This window comes from Halictus rubicundus, chromosome 7 (genome assembly GCF_050948215.1).
Source record: "Halictus rubicundus isolate RS-2024b chromosome 7, iyHalRubi1_principal, whole genome shotgun sequence".
NCBI lineage: Eukaryota > Metazoa > Arthropoda > Insecta > Hymenoptera > Halictidae > Halictus > Halictus rubicundus.
In genome coordinates this window covers 12,701,995-12,727,058 of record NC_135155.1, presented here as the reverse complement: position 1 = coordinate 12,727,058, position 25,064 = coordinate 12,701,995, and the positions used below count along the sequence as shown (strand labels likewise).

General features: G+C 38.8%; 4 protein-coding genes across 6 annotated transcripts in view; 2 read left to right on the top strand and 2 right to left on the bottom strand.

Moving 5' to 3' along the window:
• Positions 1–25,064, top strand: part of LOC143355506 (dynein axonemal heavy chain 1) — a 114,290-nt gene that overhangs the window by 17,293 nt on the left and 71,933 nt on the right. The window lies entirely within an intron of this gene.
• LOC143355516 (uncharacterized) overlaps positions 4,112–25,064 on the bottom strand; it is a 42,679-nt gene continuing 21,726 nt past the window's right edge. For all 3 annotated transcript variants that reach the window (XM_076790373.1, XM_076790375.1, XM_076790374.1), the window contains 3 exons: positions 8,191–8,386; positions 6,204–6,309; positions 4,112–4,877 (listed from right to left, as the gene is read on the bottom strand). In XM_076790373.1, coding sequence (XP_076646488.1) covers positions 4,652–4,877; positions 6,204–6,309; positions 8,191–8,386 — 528 coding nt within the window. In that variant the 3' untranslated portion in view covers positions 4,112–4,651. The remainder of the gene's footprint in view (positions 4,878–6,203; positions 6,310–8,190; positions 8,387–25,064) is intronic.
• Positions 15,553–17,788, top strand: LOC143355542 (cytochrome P450 9e2-like). The gene is given in 4 exon segments (XM_076790432.1): positions 15,553–15,867; positions 15,869–16,322; positions 16,754–16,822; positions 16,960–17,788. Coding segments are annotated over 4 exon segments (1,401 nt in total). The 5' UTR covers positions 15,553–15,562; the 3' UTR covers positions 17,533–17,788.
• LOC143355514 (cytochrome P450 9e2-like) lies at positions 21,609–23,924 on the bottom strand. The gene is made up of 2 exons (XM_076790367.1): positions 23,015–23,924; positions 21,609–22,631 (listed from the first exon to the last, which is right to left on the bottom strand). Exons 1-2 carry the CDS (start codon positions 23,801–23,803, stop codon positions 21,864–21,866), a joined length of 1,557 nt encoding a protein of 518 aa, XP_076646482.1. The 5' UTR covers positions 23,804–23,924; the 3' UTR covers positions 21,609–21,863.

The following is a 25,064-nucleotide window of genomic DNA, read 5'->3' as shown; positions in this document are numbered from 1 at the left end:
AATTGTCTTGGGCGAAAATGAATGACGGTTAGTGAAAGTAGAAGACCGGAGCTGTAAAATGAGACTAGGATTATTATCGTACTATTTGTTTTAACAAAATCATTGCTGTTTAAACATCGACAATTTCTCGGGACTGGGAAATTTAGTGTTCCAACAGTTTTTGGATTGACTGTATTTTTTTGGACAATGTTATCACAAAATCGTGTAAAAAATGAGTTGGATGTATTGCACTTTGTCACGAAACAGATTGGATAGTGGGAGTTGCATAAGGATAGAGAAGAAAGTGAATTGTCTTTGAGATTGTTTAATAAACAGTTCACAACAGTAATGTCAGCGAGTCCTGACATTATCTACACGTACATATATGCATTATGTTTATATTTGTATTACAGACTGGGGATTTTTATGCATTTATGGCCTGTAGAAATTCGAAAAGTACAAGGGAACCGTGTGTATGAAATTGGCCACAAAGGCCTTGTATTTTTCTTTTTAGTCTAAACTTGGTATTTGCAAGACATTAATATCAAAATCGAATGAAGACACTGTAAGATGACAGAACATTTTCGAGTGGGATGAAAAACATTTATGTTTTTATTAATCTCAATTGAAGAAAATAGAACTTACTTGTATCAATTAAAACGTGCAAGAAGACTTTCTGGCCGATCCAGTGTCAACTAAAGTTGAAGACCTTGATGCTAGAGCCAAAATTGTACCTGTTGAAGTTTAACATGTTTTTATCAATTTTCTGACTGTTTGGTGTAGACATTAAGCAATTTGCAAAATCTGAACTCACCTGCTTTTGCACGAAGGCCTTCAATTAACAAGATACTGGCAATAATACAATTAAAGAAGCAGCAAATTTCCATCGGAAAAATGATTGACGTTTATGCTGTTATAACTTCGTGATAAAAAATCGTAGAACGTTCTTTTCAATGAAATTTCTGGATCAAGCGGGATGGTGGAAAAATCAGAAATACTTTTTTGGTATACCGTTTGACAATTTTTCAAATTCAACCAATTCTAGCGAGATCAAAAAATATTTTTCAGGACTAAAATCATTTTGTCTTTGAAGATTGATGTCTCCCCCTTGCAACAATGTTTAAACACTGGATACAAGATTTTTTCTGCCCGTTTTATGAAACTTTGAACGAAAGGTCTGTTGCAGTCAAACGGTGCAAAAATGTTTTCGAAGAGATTTCTAGAAATAGGCTCTGACTGTAGAGGTTTCAAGCTTTAAAATGAGCCCAGAATTATTGGTGTACGATTTTTTATCACGGAGTTACGATCATTTCAAAATCCAAGTCGAAAATTCAGTGCTCCTGTAATTTTGCACGTCACTGTATTTTTACTGGGTCGGAATATAAATTTGTTTGGTAATTTTTAATATCTATTTTTCATTTGTTAAGCAAATGGAGGATTGCCATTCATATGTATGTAATCATCGACTATGGTTGACTTCTATTGAATCACAGTGGTCTGCGTTCACAATGAGTAATTGTTTGCAAAACAAATCAATATTTGCAACCGGGTCAATGTCTGTAGCAACCCAACATTTCTACAGTGTTCTACAGAGCGAAATGAACGTTTACCTTATTTTAATGTTCATAAAACAATGTAGCAAATATGAGAATAACACGGTGAATCGCAGTTCGTATATATTACAAATTACAACATTACGACTCTACACATCGATTCGAGTAACGGTGCTCCTTATTTTGTATACAATGATTAAATTACAATTGCAATACATTATTTACATGCAACGCTGGTGCTTGGCAAATTCGACGCCTGGCTTGCCTGTTCACGTTGATTGGTGAAAATCATGTTTTCTTATGCGTTTTACGCGTACATCTACCACTCACATTTATTCTATACACACACATGTGCATATGTATCAATACACACGTACGTTCATACGTACAGCGAGTGATCAAATTATTCGATCCACATTGCATAAATGAACGAGTTAGAATAGTTAATTTTTAAATAAAAAGTCCAGCTAAATTAATTTTTTATCATTTTTGTATTGTATTTTACAAAGTATTAAATTGCAGACTGCAATAAAATATTTCGTATGGCATTGGCCATAAATGAATTTCATATTTATTTTTAATTTTGCAAATTAAGAAATATAGAGGGTGTTTCAGCAAAATGGGATTTCAGAAAAAAATTGTTTTTTAAATAGTATAATCTTGTTTTAGAGCGTTTTTTTACAATGGTTAATGTGTCGTTAAACATTCATACTATTGTAGTATTGTAAAACGTACATTTACAATTTAATGCTTCATAGAATATTTTATAAAAATAATAACGATTCAATGTAGCTGAACTCTTTATTAAAAATTTATTGTTTCTGCAGGTGGCTTTAATAATTTGAACACCTAGTGTACCCATCGGAATCGTTCTTCTCTTTTCATAGTTAGACGAACAAGTTTCAATCGTTCCTGAAAGACTTCAATTAGATTCACATGAGTGAGAGCTTACGTTTATTTTCTTTCTTAATTGAAACTGTTCAGCCTGGATCAATAGACAATTCATTGAAAGAATTCATCTATTACGACGTTTCTCTTGATTTATACTCGACATTTTTATACTCAAGGTCATTCGAAGTTCGTTACGATTAGGCTGCGGATTTGGATGCGTTTATCGCAAAAATGGGCAGATCAAATGCAAACCAGTACATTTCAAATCTATAAATGTATACTTTGCATTCTTTCCGTCTTATTACAATGATTGCAAAAAAGAAAAATGAATGTTTATGTAGTTCCTACCGCTTGAAAATACTTCAGATCATTCCTTTTTTAATTGAAAAATATTAATATATTAAAATATATTAAATATTAAATATTTTAATACATTAAATATATTAAAATTTAGTCCTCACGATTTTTGAGGCGCGAGATAAACATGTAATAAACAATTTCCTTGATTTTACGAAAATTTTAAAAAATGATATCGCAAATTTTCTAGTTGATTGAAAGCTAATTAACTTTTGTTTGAAACACTCTTCTGTCCTATCAAAACTGTTTGACGAATCGTGGGGAAATTAATTTTTTCCACGATCCTGTGTGAAATATTTATTTTGTAGAGGTACACGAAACATTTTGTACGTCTGTAATATGTATATGATGAGGTAGTTAACATGTTCAAATGTGCGAATCTGCTTCGTGATTTTCCACTGGTGTTTTGCAAGCAGGGGAGAGCAGATAAAAGTGTGTGCCGAGGTTGTCAAGCTATTGACGTTGACAAGCGCAAACTTTTCTATTAGATAGACCAACAAACATTTCTCCGTTGAGTGGCTTTATCTTTGAACAATTATTTATTGTCTCCCCGATGCGATAACCGCTGATAAGCTACTCTCAGCTTGTTACATCGCCTGGCCGACATCAATATCACCGATGGTAACGGAAAAGGTTAAGCTACAAAGTCATAATGAAATAATTCTAAGCAGGTAACTCGGTAATTTCCTTTGTTAATTCACAAATTTAATTTTACCATAATTTTATCGTAATTTAATTTTACAATAATTTTATCGTGATTGAATTTTAACGTTAATCTAACGTCTAGTTGCTCTCGATTGCTGCGGTGCCAGGAGAGTGCCCCACGATGCAATTCTTATCTATTATTATATTTATGTTCTAAAATATCATAATTAATAATTTCAAAATAAATAAATAAATAAATAATAGTTTTCTGAAAAATGATTTTGTCGGTCCAGTTTTAAATACGGATAAATAGATACGGAAAAAGTTTGCTCTTAGCGGTGGGACTTAGAAAAATTTTCGTCCAACGGCCGACAGAGTAGGTTAATAAAGTGTGCCGAATGGGCGTGGTCTAAGTGCTCTTGATTTCTGCGGAGCCAGGGGAATGCTCCAGGGGGCAATCTTTCTCTATAAATAATTTGTACACTGTATTTTTTGTAAATGTGGCCCGAGGAGCAACAATAAGTCACTGTTTTGAATTTTCTAATTGAGTCTACACCAAGCGTGGTTACCAGAAGCTCTGAATTACCCCTGGAAGCAATTCCAACTCTGTCTTTACAAATTTATTATCACCGACGATACTTGTTCATACTACATAAAATCTCCTGAGAGGGAATGGTTTCGTTGCTCCCACCTTACTGCCCCAAGGGGTTATTCCTGTCTATGGTTGACTTGTGCAGTGTATTTTTTATAGATCTGGTTTTGGGAATTACAATAAGTCACTATTTGGAATTTTCCCAACGTTAATTAAAATAGTCTTTAATGAGTTTCCCAGCATGGCCATCATAAGCTTTGAACTGCCCCTGGGAGCAATCTCAAATCCCGACCCTACAACTTTATTATCAACATCGATAGGTTATCTTACTTTCATCGTACAAAGTGTGTTCTGAGTGGGCGTGGTCCCGTCGCTCCCGTTTTCCACGGAGCTCGGTCAGTGCCCCACGGGCAACTTATAGCCACGCCCGTTCTAGCCTGTCTCCGGGACAGACGCGTCATCACGGCGAGTCTATGTAGCTCGCCACTGATTGGCTTGGCGCCACGGTCGACGTGGCACGCGTCACGAGCGTCTCCGAAGCGGTGGGGAGGCCACGCCTCCTACGTCAGAGGAAGCTTGCCGAATCGACGAGATCACCGCCCCGACGATTACGTCGTCGGGACGACGGCCCTATCTATCGCTGCGGGTTGCAATGATAGTTGGTCAGGCTCTTCAACACCTTACGCATCAACTGCTGAAGACATCTGCGAAATGTGACCCCGCACATCGCATACAGCAGGAAGTTGATGCTGAAGTTGGTATAGTACAGCAGCATGAAGAACTGCTGCAGGCACCAGAGCAGGTCCGGCTTGTTCTTGTGCGCAAGCGTGAAGAAGAACACGCACAGGCGAATCACGTAGCTGGAACACAGAGGGGGCGGGGCCGCGTGTGAAACACACCTTATCATTGACTGACAAGGTCGGATCTTTTAGTAACCAAAAGACAATTTTTATAGATTTTTATGCGCTGAATACGAATTTGAAAGTCGTTTCTTTAGATCGCTTTCAGTTTTCGAAAAATTCGATTTTTACGAAGAAATCGAATTTTTCGACTTTTGGAAACTTTTTGCGCTCGAATTGTTGACTTTTCCGAATACAATGATAGATTTTTTATGGATGGTTTTCGGAAATTTTCGGATATTTTGAAGATTCTTGGATATTTTGCAACTTTACGAAAGTTAGGTGAATGATACGAATACCAGAATCATTTTCTTCCAACAATTCCCGGAAAAGTTCAACTCTAAAAGAAAACTCGTAAATTAAGTTCAAAGCAAATGTTTCCCGCTGAAAATGAGCCGGTGTTTCCTAGGGTCTCATAAATCAGCAAAGTTTTATCAAAAATCAAAAAGACGACGGTTAAAACGAACGCCAGAACGATGTGATTCGCATCTCTCAAAAGAAACTCGTTCGTAGAACAGTTTTAGCAAAGTTTGAGAAGCTGTCGTCCGACTAACGGTCGATCGATACTACTCGCGAGACATCGAAAGATTCAACACAGTGCACAGAGGGAGGTTGTGAGCTGGACCAATACCGTATATGCCGGCTCCTCTCGCTAAATCCCTTGGCAACACTCTATGCCACTTCTCGTCTCTTCCGCGAACATTTTTCGATTTAAATGTTATCCCGTTGCCTTCAGCGACTGCGAACAATCCTTGCTTGAAATTTTTCTCTCGCATGAATTCTGCGTTCTTCTGTTTTTATCGCTGAGCAAACATAATCTGCAGATGGTATTAACGGGCTTGCGAATTGCATGTCTTTACGGGAAATGTGAAAGGATGAGAATAGTGAAATGAATGAATGAATTTTATAGTATTTTCAAATGAATGAAAATTGTCCTTGTTGGGAATTCTTCTGATATTCTTTTAAAGAAATTGTATCACCTTCAGTTCTTTTTGTGAAACAAACAGAATCTGCATATGGTAACAAACGGACTGCGGATTTCAAATGGAAATTAAAAATTGTCTGCATCAATTGCAAGACATAGAAGCAATTATACTTGTTTCTTTTCTTAATAATTGTGATGTGCTAAAAATAATGCAACAGAATATTTGAATTGTTTAAATGTTTTTACTGTTACGTATTTGGTTTGTTAATTTTTGTTACCCATGTATTATGCAGCATATGAGTGCATGAAATCCGCAATCTATAGTGATAATAATAAGTAACCTGAAAGGGAACGGTGATCACCTTGGTAAATTGAGGAGGATGAAAACGGTGCTTATCAACAACAACGTCTTCGTGTTTCCCTGTTGAGTTTTCGTCGACACGAGATTCCGCGACGACGATTTGGCGTCTGCAAAAAAAAAAAACAGAAAAAAAGGATCATTGAGTAATGAAAAGATGAAGATTAAGATTGTTTATTAAGAATTAACGGGCACGCATCCCCGAAAGTCAGCGTTTCGGTTATCGAATTACGCTCGTTTGAGACGAAACTAAATCCTAAACGATGGGAACCAATCCCATCCCCGATGGGAGAACAGAGGAATCGTCAATCAATTGAAACATGAATTATTTTTATTAAAAATCAATGTGGACGTTTCGTCTAAAGTTTTGTTAAATTATATTAAATTGCGTTCATTTGCAAGGAAACATAATTTTCAATGATGGGAATCGATTGTATATTAATTTCAGTTGTTCAGGAAGAAAAGGAGAATCGCCAAGCAATTGATTGACATAAATCTTTATCATTAAAAATCAAAGTGGGCGTATTGTACAAAGTTTCATTAAATTATATTAAATTACGTTCATTTGCGAGGAAACATATTTTTCAATGATAGGAAGCGACTGGATATTAATTTCACTTGTTTAGAAAGAAACGAGTAAAGTGCCGAATAATTAAAACATGGATGTTTTACATTAAAATGCAATGTGTGACGTATCGTCTAAGGACAATTTTTCATTAAATGCTATCAAATTATGTTTATTTGGTACGAAACGTGGGAATCTCTGACCAATTACTGTTAATTGTTGAAATACAGAAAAGGAATCGTTGAAGAATAAAACAATGGTCCTCTTGAATGAAAATCAACGGGAATGGATCGTCTACAGAGGGCTTAGATCTTAGGTAAGTATAATTGACAACACTTAGAGAATTAGTGAAATTCATCTATCTTCGTTATGTATTATAATATTATGTAGTATTGAATTATGATGACATTACGCTGCAATAGGGTAATTAGTGCGTGTGACATTAATAGCCTTTATGCATTTATGGTGTTGGTTATAATTAATGCATTGTCAATCTGCTGGAACTAATGCGCACACCTACCCAGTATAATGTGTTCTAATTAATACAGCGCTATGAAATATGCTACAGTTACATGTCACTTTTCGTTTAAATTATTTTCGAAACGACGACTGTATTTCGATCGCCGTTACGTATGAACGTCCAGTCCTCAACATTGTACGTTTATAGCAACCAAAATATTTGAAAGAATAGTCAAATTATGTAACAAAATAATGACACTAAAAAATTTATATTAAAATAGTGCTGATCCTAAATTGCTTTTACTGAACTGCGCACCGAAATACATTCAGCGCTGCAACTAGCATTCCAAGCCAAGTATTTCAACGAAACTTTTCCTCAAAAGCTTCCGGACAATGGCTCGAACCCAATGAGAACAGGATCCATTTCTACAGGTTTTATTAATACTGCTAACTTCGGAGACGGTAGAAAGCATTTGTCACGAAAGGGACTGAATTGAAGCCGTATTCGGTAGTGTGTTCGGTCACTGAATGACTTTTGCATTGTTAGAGTTGGGGCTGGGTGTATCACGGGGGTGACAGGGCCACAGGGCTGAGAATATCATGGGAATGATAGTGTCACAGCGCTGTGAGCAATACAATGCTGAAGGCGTCATAGTACTGAGAATTTCAAGGGGATGAAACTGACACAGTGCTGAGAGTTTCAAGGGGATGAAACTGACACAGCGCTGAGAGTGACACAGTGCTGAGAGAGGTACAATGCTGAGAGATATACAGTGCTGAGAGAGTCACAGTGCTGAGAGTGATATAGTGCTAAAAGTGTCAAGTGGATCAGAGTGACACAGTGTTGAGAATGTCAAGTGGATCAGAGTGCCACAGTGCTGAGAGCGACACAGGACAGTGAGTGTCGAAGTGCTGAGAGGATAACGAGATTGTGACGATGTCATATAGAGGCAGGAAGTCCACTTACGTATACAGCGGCCGGCATTTTCAGGCAACTGACAAGCATTGCGCGGCGTTGACGGCGGCGCGGAGTTCGTTTGGTGACGGGAATGATGCGAATGATTCTTCGAGGAGTTGAACGACTGCTGCGAGGGCAGCCTGCGACTTCCAGGCATCGGTCCCAGATTGATGCCGCCGGCGCCATTATTGCTGCTGCTGGCACTCTGGAAATTGAGCCGGAAATTCAATATATTACAGAAGAAGAAAGAGAGATAGATAGATAGATAGATAGAGAGGACTGCGTATACGTTAACAGTTAGAATGTACAGGGTGTTTCACCTAACTCGAGCATCTAAAATATCTCGCTTGTTTTTTATGATAGAAGAAAATTTCAGAGGAAAACATTAGTTGGTTCAGAGTGACAAATATCATGATAGGTACAAAAATTTGTTCAAGGTTATATTTCTTGAGATTTCAAAGTCATCGAAGTTTTTTTTAAATGGAATGATATATTTTTATTATCGCTCTATGATCGCCGAGGTCAAGACCGATCCAACGACCTGTAATATTATGACCTCCGCGCGACCTTGAGTATGAGAATTATGGAAGAAATTCACTTTTGAATCATTTATTTTGAGATATTCTCAACTCTTAATCTTTAGTTCTGCAAAAATTGTTAGAAAATTGCTGGTAAATACAAGTGTTAATCACAAAGACATATGCACAACAATAGTATTACATTATTAGTGCAACTAATACACAATGCAAATTAATTTCCATACCACGTGAAAAAAAAAATAATATCAACAAACATGTTAACGAACTTCTAGTAATTGCACTACACTAAACAGGAGCATAGAAATTTTCTTTTAACAAATTATCTGAAAGAATTAATCAGACCATGGAGCAAACAAATTAAATGATCAAACGACTTCTTACGTCAAACGACTCATTGTTACCGTCCTGCAAAGTGTTCATACACCGTTAGTAATTATTCTGGCGAACACGCCACGCCTTCCACGGTTGACAGATGATTGTTATTCAATTTTTAAGGGCGTTATTAGTTTCCACGGGTAACAGACTAGTTTCGGTGCATCTTGGTCATAGTTTGTATCGGACCAAGGTCAAATTGTTTCCGTTTGAGAACAACACGCAGTATTCAATATTCAACGCGTTCTGCCCGTCTCGGTCTATTTCGATCGCGACACTCGTAGCAGAGATAATAGGGCGTTAATCATTGTCATTAATATTGCTTGTCTCCGCTGCGAACTATCTTCGCGAGAGGCACATGGCATTCGATATCTTTCTATCTGTGTTTCTCTCGAAATTGCGACGAGTTTCTGTTGATAAACAACGTACAGTGACTTGCATTAATAGACTGCGGATCTTTTTGCAAAATAAAAATGTTTTCAGTCGGTCGTAAATACATGCGAAGTCATGTTTCACAACTTTTGCAAACATTGTCTGATTCAGCGATCTCCACACCTCTGTCTTATAGTATGCACAACAATATCTCCAGAGCTTGAGTCTAACATATTCAGTTTTATTGTTCAAATGTCGAATAGCGGACGAATGCTTCGGTAAGTCTGCTTTAGGTCACCTTTGCAATGAATGTGCAATAACTTTTACAATTGTTATCCGATTCGGTTCAAATTTCATATACACGATCTCCCCTCTCATGTATCCTAGTACTTGGAAGAAATCCTAGTACTCGGAGAAAAGAGAATTTTTTAACAATCTTATTCTGGAGAGTTCAATCACTGAAACATATTATTGCCATTGCACTTACGACAAAAAAGAAAAGAGCATATCGAGTTCAAAACAGTGAAAATATTTAAAAAATTTGAAAATACTGTTGCATTGTTAATTGAGACAATTAGGAAAAGAAATGAATGTGCATGTAGCTCTAGAACTTTGCACGGAATGCAGGCAATTTTTATTTTGCATACAAATTCTGTGTCAGTTACCACTTCAAAGGCAACTGGTTCGGATAAACCGTCGCGTCGTGTAGATGGAATGAAAAGTGTAAATTCGCTTAGGCTCGTAGATTTTCGCGTCCAATCATTCGTTTACACGATTTCGCGAAGCGTTCGTTCGACACCGGACTGTTTTCCCGAATTCACCGAGTCGTATTCGCAAATTCGCGCACTGCAAATACTATTGTGATATAACAATCGCTTGTCCATGGACAATATGAATTTTCCGCGTGACCGTATACAATAGGTTTCGAGTCGCATGTATCCGATTCCAGTGAAATTTCAAGCTTCGATTGTTCCCGAGGGCGAAATCATTAATCGGAGATTAACACGTCGCCATTCTGTGTATTGTCAACTCGCTGAACAGATAATTATATTACATTCGTACCCCTGTCGTTGATCATTTAAAACGGGGCAATGGAAGTGATTGTGATTGTTCAAGTTTTTGTCCATCCGTATCGACTAATTGTAAACTCTGATTTTATGCATTTTTGACAAAAAGAAATAAATGGTGCACGGAATAGGGAAACATCAGCGAAATAAAAATTACCTGCATCAATTACAAGAGAAGGGAGTTACAAAATTATTTAAATTGAATAATTTGAGTAGATTGTAAACAATGTACCAGTAATATTAAGTTCATTTGATCGAAGTGTTTTTAATTTAACTTGTGATAATAATTTCCAAGGAACCACTTTTAATTTAACTTGTAAGTGTTTTTAATAATTCGTAAGTGGTTCTAATAATTCGCAAGTGGTTTTAATTGAAGTTGCAAGTGATTCTAATAATTTTATCAGTCATTTTGGTGGTTTGACGCTTTTCGGTGTCAGCGTAGAATCGAAATTCGGTACGATAGAGATGCAAACTGCGCAAAAGGAAGATCGCGGTGCAGTTTGAAGGAGGCGAAGCACGTTTCAACAATCCAATCCGTATGAAGATGAATGGTAGCCATTGCATAAGCCCTGAAGATATTTATACTTAGCTCGGAAATAGCTGAGAGAGAGAGAGAGAGAGAGAGAGATATCTCGTTCGTAGCCACTGGCGTTAGTCTCTCGGGGAAAAAAAAGTCAATGAGATCGTCGAGACATTCAATCGCTCGTGCTGAAACCTCATGAATACCGACCACATTGTCGCCACCTTTCTTTCGCTTCTTTTTCTGCTGGGGTATTAGCGTGTCTCTCAATTCGAATGACTGATATAAATTTACTATGATCTACAGATCTCTTCGATTCAGATGTACACACGGTGTCTCGTTTAGAAATTTTTTCTGCTGTAATCGTAGAAGCAACAAGAATGAGTCTTAAGTAGAACGATACTATAGACTCTCACGAATCCAACAATATTTTTATTCGTAGCGTCACGAATGTTTAAACATATTTAAAAAATATTTGGAAGAGGACAAAGCACGATTCACGCAGCTACTTGTTTTGAACAGTTTTCAATTTCATGAATTTCTTCTGCTTCAACTGTAGGTGCTGTGCGAGTGTTTATTACGTAGAACGATTGCGTGGACTCCCCCGAATACAATGATATATTTTTCGATAACATTGTTAACATATAGATGTGTAAAGAACGTTCGAACAGAGCAAGGTATTTTCACCGAACGAATTTGTCCGGACATTTCAAACTTTATCTTGAAAATTGAGGGCCCGGGATAAAATCTAATTGCAGTACGTGATAGAGTGTGCTTTTCTCTTTCGGAGACTGGCGAGAAAAGTTAGAACGCGTGTTTCGTTTTCGATCGACAAAAAGAAAGAGTTCCGCGTGTCACGGGGTATTGCCAGTGGTTCCCAACGCGAGCGTTCGCAATGTATTTACTGTGGTGCAACGTTGCTGTTTATATAAATATATTACACGTATGAACACTAAATTTTACACATTAATATTGGACGAATATCTATTTTAATAATCATCGAAGAAGCTGGCAGCAAATACTGCAACATAGCACAACAAGAAAATATGGCGAATGCAAAATGAATGTTAGCGTTGAGACTCACCGGTGACATATCGTCTCGCGCGGAACTATTCCATTTCATTAATTGCGAACGATGTTCGTTTCGCAACCTATTTCACAGCTTCCAAAGAAACCGGAGCCTGTCTATCACACGGTTCAATTAAATGTTGCATCAGCCAATTTGTTTCTAAAATAAAAAACGGAAATCTCCGAGAAAATTGCCGCGTTAAAGTCTTCTCGCTATCTTTAAACATATTTACGTGTCTTCAATATTATAAAAAATACACTGTTGCCTTTGGAAGAATCTACGGAATCATTCTATGCAAGGCATATTCGCATAACTTTTACAACTGAAGCAGAATAAATTCCTGCAGTTCAGGAACGTCTGAAAAATTCGATGAATTCACACTGCCTTGTCCTCTTCGAAGATATTGTTTGCACATACGTGAATGTTTAAAATATTCGAAAAGAATATATCGTTGTCTTTGAAAGAGACTGCGGAATCATTCAAAATTTCTTGAAATTACTAATCCGATGTATTGATTCATTCAATGAAATTTCTTAAAAATTGAGGGTCATGGAGAAAAACAGTGTAAAATCTATAATAATAGTTGAGTAATAATCGATTAGTTGACCACACACAGTACTGACATTTTGGAAACCCGTGTGGCTATATACTTACACAACTTATGTAATTACTTATATAATGCAAAGCACAATGCGAAAGTAATTTAGGAAGTTTCCCAGTCCAGTTGACTCAGTCATTATATACATGTAATATTGTGTAGAAAGCTTGCAAAAGTTCTTTAGTATTAAATCTTGCCTGCCACGTACTTTGTTTCTTGGACAAGTTCCAAAGTGGTCTCTTCTTGGAAGTATTTATGTACAATTCGGATTATGTTTTAATTAAAAGTTGGGCTGGAAAACGGACCGACGGGTACGTTCAATTACATGCTCGTTTACGTATATCAATGTACGTCAATTGACAATCAAAGACCAGAGAGCAGACACGCAATTGCAATCATTTCTTTAGCGAAATCATCTATCGGAATTTTTACAAGATAAATCAGCGTCCCATGTCGTTAACGCTTTACAAAAATACGAGTTTATATACATATATAGCCTACGATAATATAATCAACGTAAAGTTCGACTTTATCAGATAACCGGAATAATTTTTACAAATTGTTGCTAGTCACAGCACTTGAACTTGTTAGAACGGAGAAAATAAAAGATAAGAAAATATGCATGGTGGAAGGTCAATACATTTCACCGCAGAATTAAACACTCTATCGATCCACGCTGCAAAAATTAGGTCATTCCATTAAAAGAAACCAAGGTGACCTTGAAATCTCCGAAACGCCTTTACCCATGTAAAAAATGTTTGCGTCACAATGTTTCCTGTTCTATATGTACCATGCAAGTTTTGTATATACCTTTTTTCCCCGTATTGTTACGAATATGGGAAATATTCAAGGTGGTCGTTTTCGAACATATTATTTACAGCTAATTGACTAATACAAAGTGCGCAATTTACTCCTCACGACACACAATAAGGTCTCAGATTACCGCGTAGATTGATACAGAGTGACGCAGAGGTTGCAAACCGTTGAGGGGAGGGGGAAAAAGTACAATCGTCGAGAGTTATTGTCGATTAACGGGACCTATTGGTTTGTTCATGTTATTGTGGCCAGTTGCGATTGATAGGATCAGTCTGCACACGCAATAATATCAGCACTTTCTTCTGCGAAGCCGCGAGGTTATTATTACCAAAGTGGATGTAGATAGATAGGTTAACACTTTGCACTCGAGGCCTTTTTCGCTTGCGCAAACCAGCAACTCGAGACGATTTCAGCCAAATTAGGGAAACATTTTACAAGTACTTTAAAATAATTTATAAACAAACAAACGTATACAAATGATAAAATTTCGCCAATTTATTTATTTTTATATCAAAAACAACAAAATTTGAGAAATATTATACTCTGCAATTAGTTTTTGTATGACATTTCGTAAAACAATGCCCAAGATGCATCCTAGGTTTATCAGGACACGTATCACAGTAATATGTTACTTCCCGCCTACCTCCAGGCGTATTACGGTCAGAGCAAACCTTACAGTCCCTTTTCGGCCCTTTAAGTACTATGTGCAGCTTTCCATCGAGTCTGATGTCATCGGAATGCGACGTAGACGCTTGCTCACGATGCTGGCGATATGTTCCTCTCAATTGCTCAACAAGTGTTTTTAAAAATTGCAAATGACTCAGTGGCTTTTCCCCCTTTTTAGTCTTCTCTTGTTTATAGAGAAGGTAAGAACTGACGAGGCAAATTTCCATGCCCCAAAAAAAAGCTTATGCCACCATTTCAGCGATTTTCGCAGAAAACAATACGTTGATGCATATTGATCGGCCCGATCAACACCACCCATATATTTTATATAATCCAATACAATCTTGGGTTTCGTGACGAGTACTTCCACACCACCTCGTATAATTCTTTTAAATTAAGTATTTAATTATTAGTGAACAATTTATGCAATTTTTCTGTTTCTTTCTACAAGCGTTACTTGTAACAAATCATTGTTTTTTTTTTTTATTGAAACTTAATTCATATATATTTCTTTTAAATGCATTCTTCTAAATTAAGTATTTAATTGGAATATTATTATTTCAATTGGAAATGTATTTCTGTATCTTAAAAAATACAAAAGTGTTGAGATAATTAGCAGCTTCAACAGATATAATTTATATTAATTCTCGTAAAAAATTGATTTAATAAAAGAAACACGTAGGACAATAATTAAATGGAAAAAAGTATCATAGAAGGATCGAGGTAAAAGAAGCATTTTCGAAGGAATGACTCGCACGTTGTAAAACCGATAACATATGTAATTAATGCTTCGTTCTGGTTCTGCAGAGTAACAATTACGCAAAGGGTTGCAGAATTGATACTACGTATAATTATTCAAATAAAGCATTGAAGAATTTATTTTTCTTCAGTGTTTTTATCCAGTTGTAAAAAATGTATTGCTTAAATTCTTGTAATCTTTTTATTGATTGATATCACACCCACACATGTTTACCACAAAATCTGCAGCCTGTTTATAAGGCAACACAATCCAGCTCCTTTTGAAGTTCCGTTTTTAGGATTCATACGAACAACAGGTTGCTATGTCTCAAATCTACAACAATGTCAAATCATTCTTGCAACAGAAGCAGTGCAAAACAATCGGGCAAAACCAAACTATCTCGTCAAAGCTCTATCTCATCAATCCGCGGGACGCCGATTTTGAAGCTACCGATTACTTGCCGCCTATCAACAGAAACAACGTCAAAAGTCACATTGTCCTTCAACTACTTAAGTAGTATGCTATCGGATGACGTGGCGATTACAGTCGTGCGAGGGAAACCATCTGAAGAGGAACCTCAAAAAATTATAAATAACTAGAATGGCTCCAACAACTCATCAAAAATGGATCCAGTGACAACCGCCGTAGCGGTGGTCCTCCTGTGCATATTAGCCTACCGTTTCTTATGGGGCAGAGCCACAAGTTTCGAAGAACGAGGCATTCAATGCATGAAACCATGGCCGATCGTGGGCAACATGGCTCCAGTGCTGTTCCCGAGACAATTCTTCGGCGATTACCTACGAGATGTTTACTTCAAGTTCCGAGACCTGAAGTACTTCGGCTTCTACAACCTTACTTCTCCAATGATCGTGATCCGGGATCCTGAATTGATCACCGCGATCGCCGTGAAGAACTTCGATCATTTTTCTGGATCCACTGATGGGCAAGAACCTTTTCGCCCTAAGAGGAGATACTTGGAGGGACACGAGGAAGTTGCTTAGTCCAGCTTTTACTTCAGCGAAGATGAAAGCGATGTTCAAATTGATCATCGATTGCGCAGAGAAAACGAGTGCCTTCGTTGCTCAGGAGTCGAAGAAAGGACGAGCCTGGGATACGCAGGATCTTTTTAGACGTTATGCGAACGATGTCGTAGCTACCTGCAGCTTCGGAATTGCTGTGGACTCGCTGAAAAATCCGGACAATGATTTCTATAAGCTCGGAAGGGAGACGCTTAATTTCGGTACTTGGGTGTCGCTGAAGATGCTGATTGGCAGGAATTTTCCGACTATTTCCTGGCTGTTGGGTATCAAGATTTTTGGGAGCAGGCCCAGGAAGTTTTTCACCAAGGTTGTTGCTGATACTACTAGGGTGAGGGATGAGAAGGTGAGTTATCAGTTGATATGGTTGAGTTGGGAGTTTTGGTGATGGTTGAGTGTTTGTGTGATCGACAGTGGGTCGCTGATTAGTAGACCGATTCGTACACTGTAGATTAGTAGGTTCATAAGGTGTTTAGTGTAGTAGATCGATTCGTAGATTCAGTGGATCCAAAATGTATTCAAATACTAAATTTCTGGTCCCAAGAAATTGTTGATGTTTCTACTAAGGGGTGAATCTTCAAGCTTTAATCTATGTCCAAGTTTATTGCTGTACGAATGTTTTTTACGAAATTACAATGAATTTCGGCAATTTCTCGAGAATCAGAAATTTTATGTTCAATTACTTTTTGGATCCACTGTACATATCTTAGAACTTAGACGACCAACACCGTTCCGCATGAACCTAATCCCCTCTAATCTCTCTGCTCCAACGACCAGGGCATCCACCGACCAGACATGATACAGCTGATGATGGACTCCCATGACAAGGACGGAAAACGCCTCACGGTCGATGACCGTGACTAGGTGTTCTTCCTAGGCGGGTTCGAGACAACGTCTACAATGATGTGCATGGTCGCTCAAATGATCGCCACCAACTCGGAAGTTCGATCGAAAGTCTTGCGCGAAATCTTATCGCAAGCTAGCAGCAGATAGCTGCTTATCGCAAGATAGCAGAGGGTCAAGCAACCTACGACGTGCTCAAGGAAATAACCTACATGGACGCAGTCATTGATAAAACCTTGCGAATGTATCCGGTAATAGCGTTCCTCGACAGAATCCGCGTGAAAGAGTTCGAACTTCCTCCAGCAAAACCTGGTGCTAAACCCGTCAAGGTCAAACCTGGAGAGTCGCTATGGTGCCTCCCAATTGGCCTGCATCATGACCCTAAATATTATAAGGATCCTGAGAACTTCAGGCCAGAGAGATTCCTAAACGGCGAAGTTCCGCCGAATGCTTATCTTCCTTTTGGTTTGGGTCCTAGGATTTGCATTGGCAACAGGTTTGCCATAATGGAGACTAAGATACTGCTCTACCACTTGATGAAGAGTTGCGTTCTCGGTCCTTGCGAGAAGACGACTGTACCTCTGAGGTTTAGCCCGAAAACTGTAATGATACTTCCTCTTACTGGCTACTGGATGAATATTAGGACCAAAAAGGACGAGTCTAAGGCGAACGGTCATGTTTCTAATGGAAGGACTAATGGCACCGTTTCTTAAGTTTGGGAAATTGTATGTTGATGTAGTTGAGTGCAGAGAATTGTTATGGGTGAGTAATATTCGTATGGGTTTTATGGTTGATGCAGAAGCTATTCTTCAAATGGAAGATTGTCTGAGATGATTGAGTGCGTGTAGAAGGGTCGATGCGGGTGTGCGGGGACGGATGAAGGGCGAGCAGCGGGGACGCGAGAGCCGCCGAATGTTTAGATGTAGCGGGCGTTGCTCTGCATACCACCTTCGCGTTGCTAGTCAGCTGAGCGAAAAACACTAGGACGAATCGCGCCTAGGACAAGCTGCCGTTGCTCCGTGCGAAGGCAAAGGAGCCATGCGGTATAAAGCAGGGCAAGCGGGCGGCGCGCGGCAGATAGAGAGATAGAGAGAGAGAGAGAGAGAGAGAGAGAGAATCGCTTAGTTGAATTTCCGAATATAGTCGTAGTCGAGTCGAGTGGGAAAGGATTGCATTTGATTGGAATTGCGTGAGCGCGGTAAAACAAGCAACAATCAGTGTCGTCGTGTTGTGACCTGTAATTGTTTTCCTGCCAATAAACGTTGCGTACAAAACTAGGCGGCTTCGTTCCCATACTATTATTATTCAAACGGTTTTGAATGTTTATGATGAGATTGGCAAATATACTATTGCATTTGGGAGATTCTACAGAATCATTCTACGTAAGAAATGATCGTGTAGCTTCCACATTCAGAGAGCCCAAAATTGTTAAAGTTGAAAAGTGTGTGAGAGTATTGAATGAGTTAATGGTGCGTTGTGAGCTTCGTACATTGTTTAAACGGAGTTGAATGTTTAGAATGATATCAAATACTGTGCTTGCTGTATGTAGGAAAGCCTGCAGAACAGTGGTAACTAAGAAACGTTTGTACAATTTTGATGCTTAAAACAGAATAAATTGTTGAGGATGAAATATATCCGAAAACCCACAATACGTTAGCGATGCCCCGTTCCTTTAAACGTCCTATAAAAAATGTTCAGATACCTATACTGCTATAAAAAAAATGTACCGTAGCACCGGGTTACATGTAAGTATCGTTCATAGTTTGTCCCATAGCTGCGTTTGATGCTGAAAAAAACAAGGAACAACTATATTTTCGTTAGTTTCTCGAATACGGTTATCAAATTTTGAAAGTAATTTATAATGACTATTTGAAATAACTTTTTGAAATAACCTGTCATGTTAGAATAACCTGTTAATCGGAAAGGAATAAAAAAGGGGCTCGATTGAACAAGACTCGGAATCGATTCATCATCCGCGAATGATGAAGCAGTGCAATTTCTCGGGAAATGAGAATTAAGCAACTAAAAAGTTTCCTAAGAAATTCTCGAGAAGGAACGCAGCTGAAGAACTCTGTTTGTTGCCCCGAACGATTGAAAACTCTAAGTGGGCAGTCATGTCTAAATCGAGCTTTCCGTTTGTTGCCCCGACTGTTTACAGTCGCTCTGACTGTTTGTTGCCCCGAACGGTTAAAAACTCTAAGTGGGCAGTCATGTCTAAATCGAGCAGACCGTTTGTTGCCCTGAGCTCTTCAGTTCTATTCGTATTTTCCAATACAACGCTCCTATTAATACACCGCGGATTTATGCATTTACGGCAAAAACTAGTAGGCGAAAGACGAAACTGTATTGTGTTATTAGAACAATTTATGTAACCATTCAAACAATTTATAAACGCTAGATACAAAAACAGGATAATCCTGCCGACAGAATTTGGTTACCCTGTTTTTGCTACCTATCCTTATAACCTATCCCTTAAACTGTGAATTAACTATACGAGAGTCGTAAAAAGCGAATTTTTGGACACGTCACACTCGAACATGCCCTCGAATAAACGGATCACATGAATAATTCAATGGCCCCGCGAATCGGACACGTTTCAGAGTCGGGAAACCAACGGACGGCATTCAACGAGCCATCAAACACTTCCATCGCGATGATTCGGCAGATACGTGTACACGTGTTCCCGATTTTCGGGTCAGGGTTCCCCGTGAAAGAGACCCTTCAATCTTGTACTTAATAGCGAACCTCACGCAAAAGTGCGAAATCAGCCGAAAAATTCTTCATCATCCTCCCGACAATCGATATATCGTCGACAACGATTCGTTGCTTAAATATTAACTGCACCGAACTGCTGCATATCACTTCAAACTTTCTCAAACGGACATCCGCTGGGTTGCAGATTTTAAGCGTTTATAATAAAGATGAGTTGGTGCATATTTAAAACGGTAAATATATTAGGAGAATATAGGAACCTCCATTTATAATTTTTAATTTATCGAAGTAATTTCAGTTTATTACGAGCAAGTTCGATTTGTTAAAGACAGTTCACTTTATTAAAGAAAGTTGAATTGCTCAAACACAGTTCAGCTTAATTACGATACACAATTAAAGAAACAGTGAAATCGTAAATGGCTGACAATATGAGACACCTCGAATGTCGAATCAGAGGATCCAAATGCACAACCATAATCGAACGAAGCAATGTGCACATTTTGCGATATGAATGGGGAGGCAATGGGGGAAGAGAAGGGGCCAATAGGAATTCTCGGATTGGTATTGCTAACAGCGTCGAGCTACGATTCGAGAGAGGCGAATAATTGGGTCACATACCGTAACATAGCTGCGTAATTGTGCCCAAAATATATCATGAACATAAACACAAGAAAAATTACAAGCTAAGATATTTACAAATCTAGAGCAATACATTCATTTTCGAAAATAGAAATTTTTGCAATGAGCAAACGGCGAATTTTCATGCGAAATCAAAATTTTTGAGTCGAATATAGAAAACACAAGGCAGCAGAGAATGTTTCCCCGCTTTCAATCATTTTACCCAGTCGAAAGTAACTTGGCAATATTTGAAAATTCTTCTAACGTCTTCACAGTTTTGTCTCTCGCCTACTCTTAGTTTTTGTCGAAAATGCATAAATCCACGGAGTATTAATAAGAGCGTCGCGTTGGAAAATACGAATCGAACTGCGTTCCTTCTCAAGAATTTCTGAGGAAACTTTCTAGTGCTTATTTTTCATTACCCGAGAAATTGCAGTGCTTCATCATCCGAGGACGATGAATCGATTCCGAGGCCTGTTCAACCAGGAGTCCTTTTGATTCCTGTCCGATTAACAGGACAGGAACTCTATCATGACAAATCCGAAACGTCATTTTTGTTTCAATATATCACAAGAACAGCGTTTTATATATTGTACTTTCAAAATTTGATAACCGCGTTCGAGAAAGTACCGGAAATACAGGGGCTTTTTACTTTTCTCTGTGGACTCTTCTGGATGCAACGGTACATTTTTTTTATAGCAGTATAGGTATCTGAACATTTTTTATAGGACGTTTAAAGGAACGGGGCATCGCTAACGTATTGTGGGTTTTCGGATATATTTCATCCTCAACAATTTATTCTGTTTTAAGCATCAAAATTGTACAAACGTTTCTTAGTTACCACTGTTCTGCAGGCTTTCCTACATACAGCAAGCACAGTATTTGATATCATTCTAAACATTCAACTCCGTTTAAACAATGTACGAAGCTCACAACGCACCATTAACTCATTCAATACTCTCACACACTTTTCAACTTTAACAATTTTGGGCTCTCTGAATGTGGAAGCTACACGATCATTTCTTACGTAGAATGATTCTGTAGAATCTCCCAAATACAATAGTATATTTGCCAATCTCATCATAAACATTCAAAACCGTTTGAATAATAATAGTATGGGAACGAAGCCGCCTAGTTTTGTACGCAACGTTTATTGGCAGGAAAACAAATACAGGTCACAACACGACGACACTGATTGTTGCTTGTTTTACCGCGCTCACGCAATTCCAATCAAATGCAATCCTTTCCCACTCGACTCGACTACGACTATATTCGGAAATTCAACTAAGCGATTCTCTCTCTCTCTCTCTCTCTCTCTCTCTCTCTCTCTCTCTCTCTCTATCTCTCTATCTGCCGCGCGCCGCCCGCTTGCCCTGCTTTATACCGCATGGCTCCTTTGCCTTCGCACGGAGCAACGGCAGCTTGTCCTAGGCGCGATTCGTCCTAGTGTTTTTCGCTCAGCTGACTAGCAACGCGAAGGTGGTATGCAGAGCAACGCCCGCTACATCTAAACATTCGGCGGCTCTCGCGTCCCCGCTGCTCGCCCTTCATCCGTCCCCGCACACCCGCATCCACCCTTCTACACGCACTCAATCATCTCAGACAATCTTCCATTTGAAGAATAGCTTCTGCATCAACCATAAAACCCATACGAATATTACTCACCCATAACAATTCTCTTCACTCAACTACATCAACATACAATTTCCCAAACTTAAGAAACGGTGCCATTAGTCTTTCCATTAGAAACATGACCGTTCGCCTTAGACTCGTCCTTTTTGGTCGTAATATTCAACCAGTAGCCAGTAAGGGGAAGTATCATTACAGTTTTCGGGCTAAACCTCAGAGGTACAGTCGTCTTCTCGCAAGGACCGAGAACGCAACTCTTCATCAAGTGGTAGAGCAGTACCTTAGTCTCCATTATGGCAAACCTGTTGCCAATGCAAATCCTAGGACCCAAACCAAAAGGAAGATAAGCATTCTGCGGAACTTCGCCGTTTAGGAATCTCTCTGGCCTGAAGTTCTCAGGATCCTTATAATATTTAGAATCGTAGTGTAGGCCAGATGGGAGGAACCATAGCGACTCTCCAGGTTTAACCTTGACGGGTTTAGCACCCGGTTTTGCTGGAGGAAGTTCGAACTCTTTCACGCAGACTCTGTCGAAAAATGTTGCTATCGGATACATTCGCAAGGTTTCATCTACGACTGCGTCCATGTAGGTCATTTCCTTGATCACGTCATAAGTTGGTTGACCCTCTGTTATCTTCTGATGGGCTTCTTCGACTTCGAGCAAGACTTTCGATTGAACTTCCGGATTAGTGGCGATCATTTGAGCGACCAAGCACATCATTGCTGTTGTCGTTTCGAATCCGGCCAGGAAGAACACGAATGCTTGGTTCGTCATCTCGTCGACGGAGAGGCGTTTGCCGCCATTGTCACGGGAGTCCATCATCAGCTGTATCATGTCTGGTCGGTGGATGCCCTGGTCGTGGGAGCAGAGAGATTAGAGGAGATTAGGTACATGCGGAACGGTGTTGGTCGTTTAAGTTCTAAGATATGTACAGTGTATCCAAAAAGTAATTGAACATAAAATTTCTGAATCTCGAGAAATTGCCGAAATTCATTGTAATTTCGTAAAAAACATTCGTACAGCAATAAACTTGGACATAGATTAAAGCTTGAAGATTCACCCCTTAGTAGAAGCATCAACAATTTCTCGGGACCAGGAAATTAAGTGTTTGAATACATTTTATGTCCACTGTGTCTACGAATCGATCTACTACTAATCAGCGACCCACTATCGATCACACAAACACTCAACCGTCACCAAAACTCCCAACTCAACCATATCAACTGATAACTCACCTTCTCATCCCTCATCCTAGTGGTCTCAGCAACAACCTTGGTGAAAAACTTCCTGGGCCTGCTCCCAAAAATCTTGATACCCAACAGCCGGGAAATGGTAGGAAAATTCCTGGCAAACATTATCTTCAGCGACACCCAAGTACCGAAATTAAGCGTCTCCCTTCCGAGCTTATAGAAATCATTGTCCGGATTTTTCAGCGAGTCCACAGCAATTCCGAAGCTGCAGGTAGCTATGACATCGTTCGCATAACGTCTAAAAAGATCCTGCATATCCCAGGCTCGCCCTTTCTTCGACTCCTGAGCAACGAAGGCACCGGTTCTCTCTGCGCAATCGGTGATCAATTTGAACATCGTTTTCATCTTCGCTGAAGTAAAAGCTGGACTAAGCAACTTCCTCATCTCCCTCCAAGTATCTCCTCTTAGGGCGAAAAGGTTCTTGCCCATCAGTGGATCCATTTCCTCATTCACCATTGCTACGTGGTCAGTAAAGTGATCGAAGTGCTTCACGGCGATCGAGGTGATCAACTCAGGATCCCGGATCACGATCATTGGAGAAGTAAGGTTGTAGAAGCCGAAGTACTTCAGATCTCGGAACTTGAAGTAAACATCTCGTAGGTAATCGCCGATGAATTGTGTCCGGAACAGCACTGGAGCCATGTTGCCCACGATGGGCCATGGTTTCGTGTATTGAATGCCTTTTTCATCGAAACTTGTGGCTCTGCTCCAGAAGAAACGGTAGGCTAATATGCACAGGAGGACCACGGCTAGGGCTGTTGTTACTGGATCCATTTTTAATGAATAGTTGTCGGAGCAATTCTGGTTATAGCTTGTTGGGGATCCTCTTGCGATGGATTCCCGTGCGCGACTAGAAACGCAACGGCGATCGTTGGAGTAAATACTACTTGGACATGTGACTTCGGACGTTATTGTCGTTGATAAGCGCCGAGTGTTCGTTATCTCCAGAATGTTCGTTCCGCATGTGAAGAGCTTATGATGTAACGAGTAGTTATAAATCGTTTTGTGAGAATGTTCTAATTGTTGAGGAAGCAGGTACGTGGTAACCTGTACTGTTGCTTGTAATGATAATCGAAAGAGTTGGATATTGTTCGAATAAACATTGATCATAGTCGTTCGAGTAAATTCTGTTTATTCGAATATTTTATTATTATTTCATTCATGTGTTGTAGTTGATGTTAGTTTTTCCAGGCACAAGCAAGATTGAGTCAATCGATTATGATTTACGGTCAACATGTTCGCGAAACGCTGAAATATTGACAGAATATTATTATTAAAATAAAAAAAAAATATTAACTAAAAATATTAAATATTTAAAAATATTTAAAAAAAATATAGAATCTCTTAAATATTTTTTGTTTTTGAATATTATTATTTTTCTGCTGTAATTGTAATCGTTGTACGAATGTGTCTTGTGCAGAGTGATTCTGTAGACTCTCTCTCTCAATGATATTTTTATTCGTAGACTTATGAATGCCTAAACATTTTCAAAAGAATATTTAAAGAGAACGAAGCGCTTGAGATACTTGGTGCGCTAAAGGCATTCTACTCCGCTTAACAAGTTTTTAATCACGTTGTAAGATTTACACGATCAATTTAAAAAATTAGTGTTGCGTTCCGAAGTGTTTGTAGAAGCATTCTACTTAAGAATCTTTCGCATAGGTTCCTCGGTTAAAGCAGAAAGAATTCTTAAGCTCGTCAAATATCCGAGGAAATTCGTGCGTTAATGATGCCTTGCTCCGCTTAACAATTCTTTAAACACGTCAAAACATTCACAATGTTATTATGAAAAATAATGCCGTATTGAAAAGAGTCTATAGAGTCATTCTATGCAAGAAAAATTCGCATAGCATTTTCGTTGGAGCAGTAAAAATTTTAGACAGTTTACTATACTCGCGGTCCACGTGTACCTTTCAGCCCACCGATACCGAAAGGAATAACAGAATTCCGTTTCTAACAGTTGTTACCGTATCAAAATATTGAACAATGGGTAGCCGCCTAGCTGAATGCGAACTCGCGAACACGCACTGGTTCA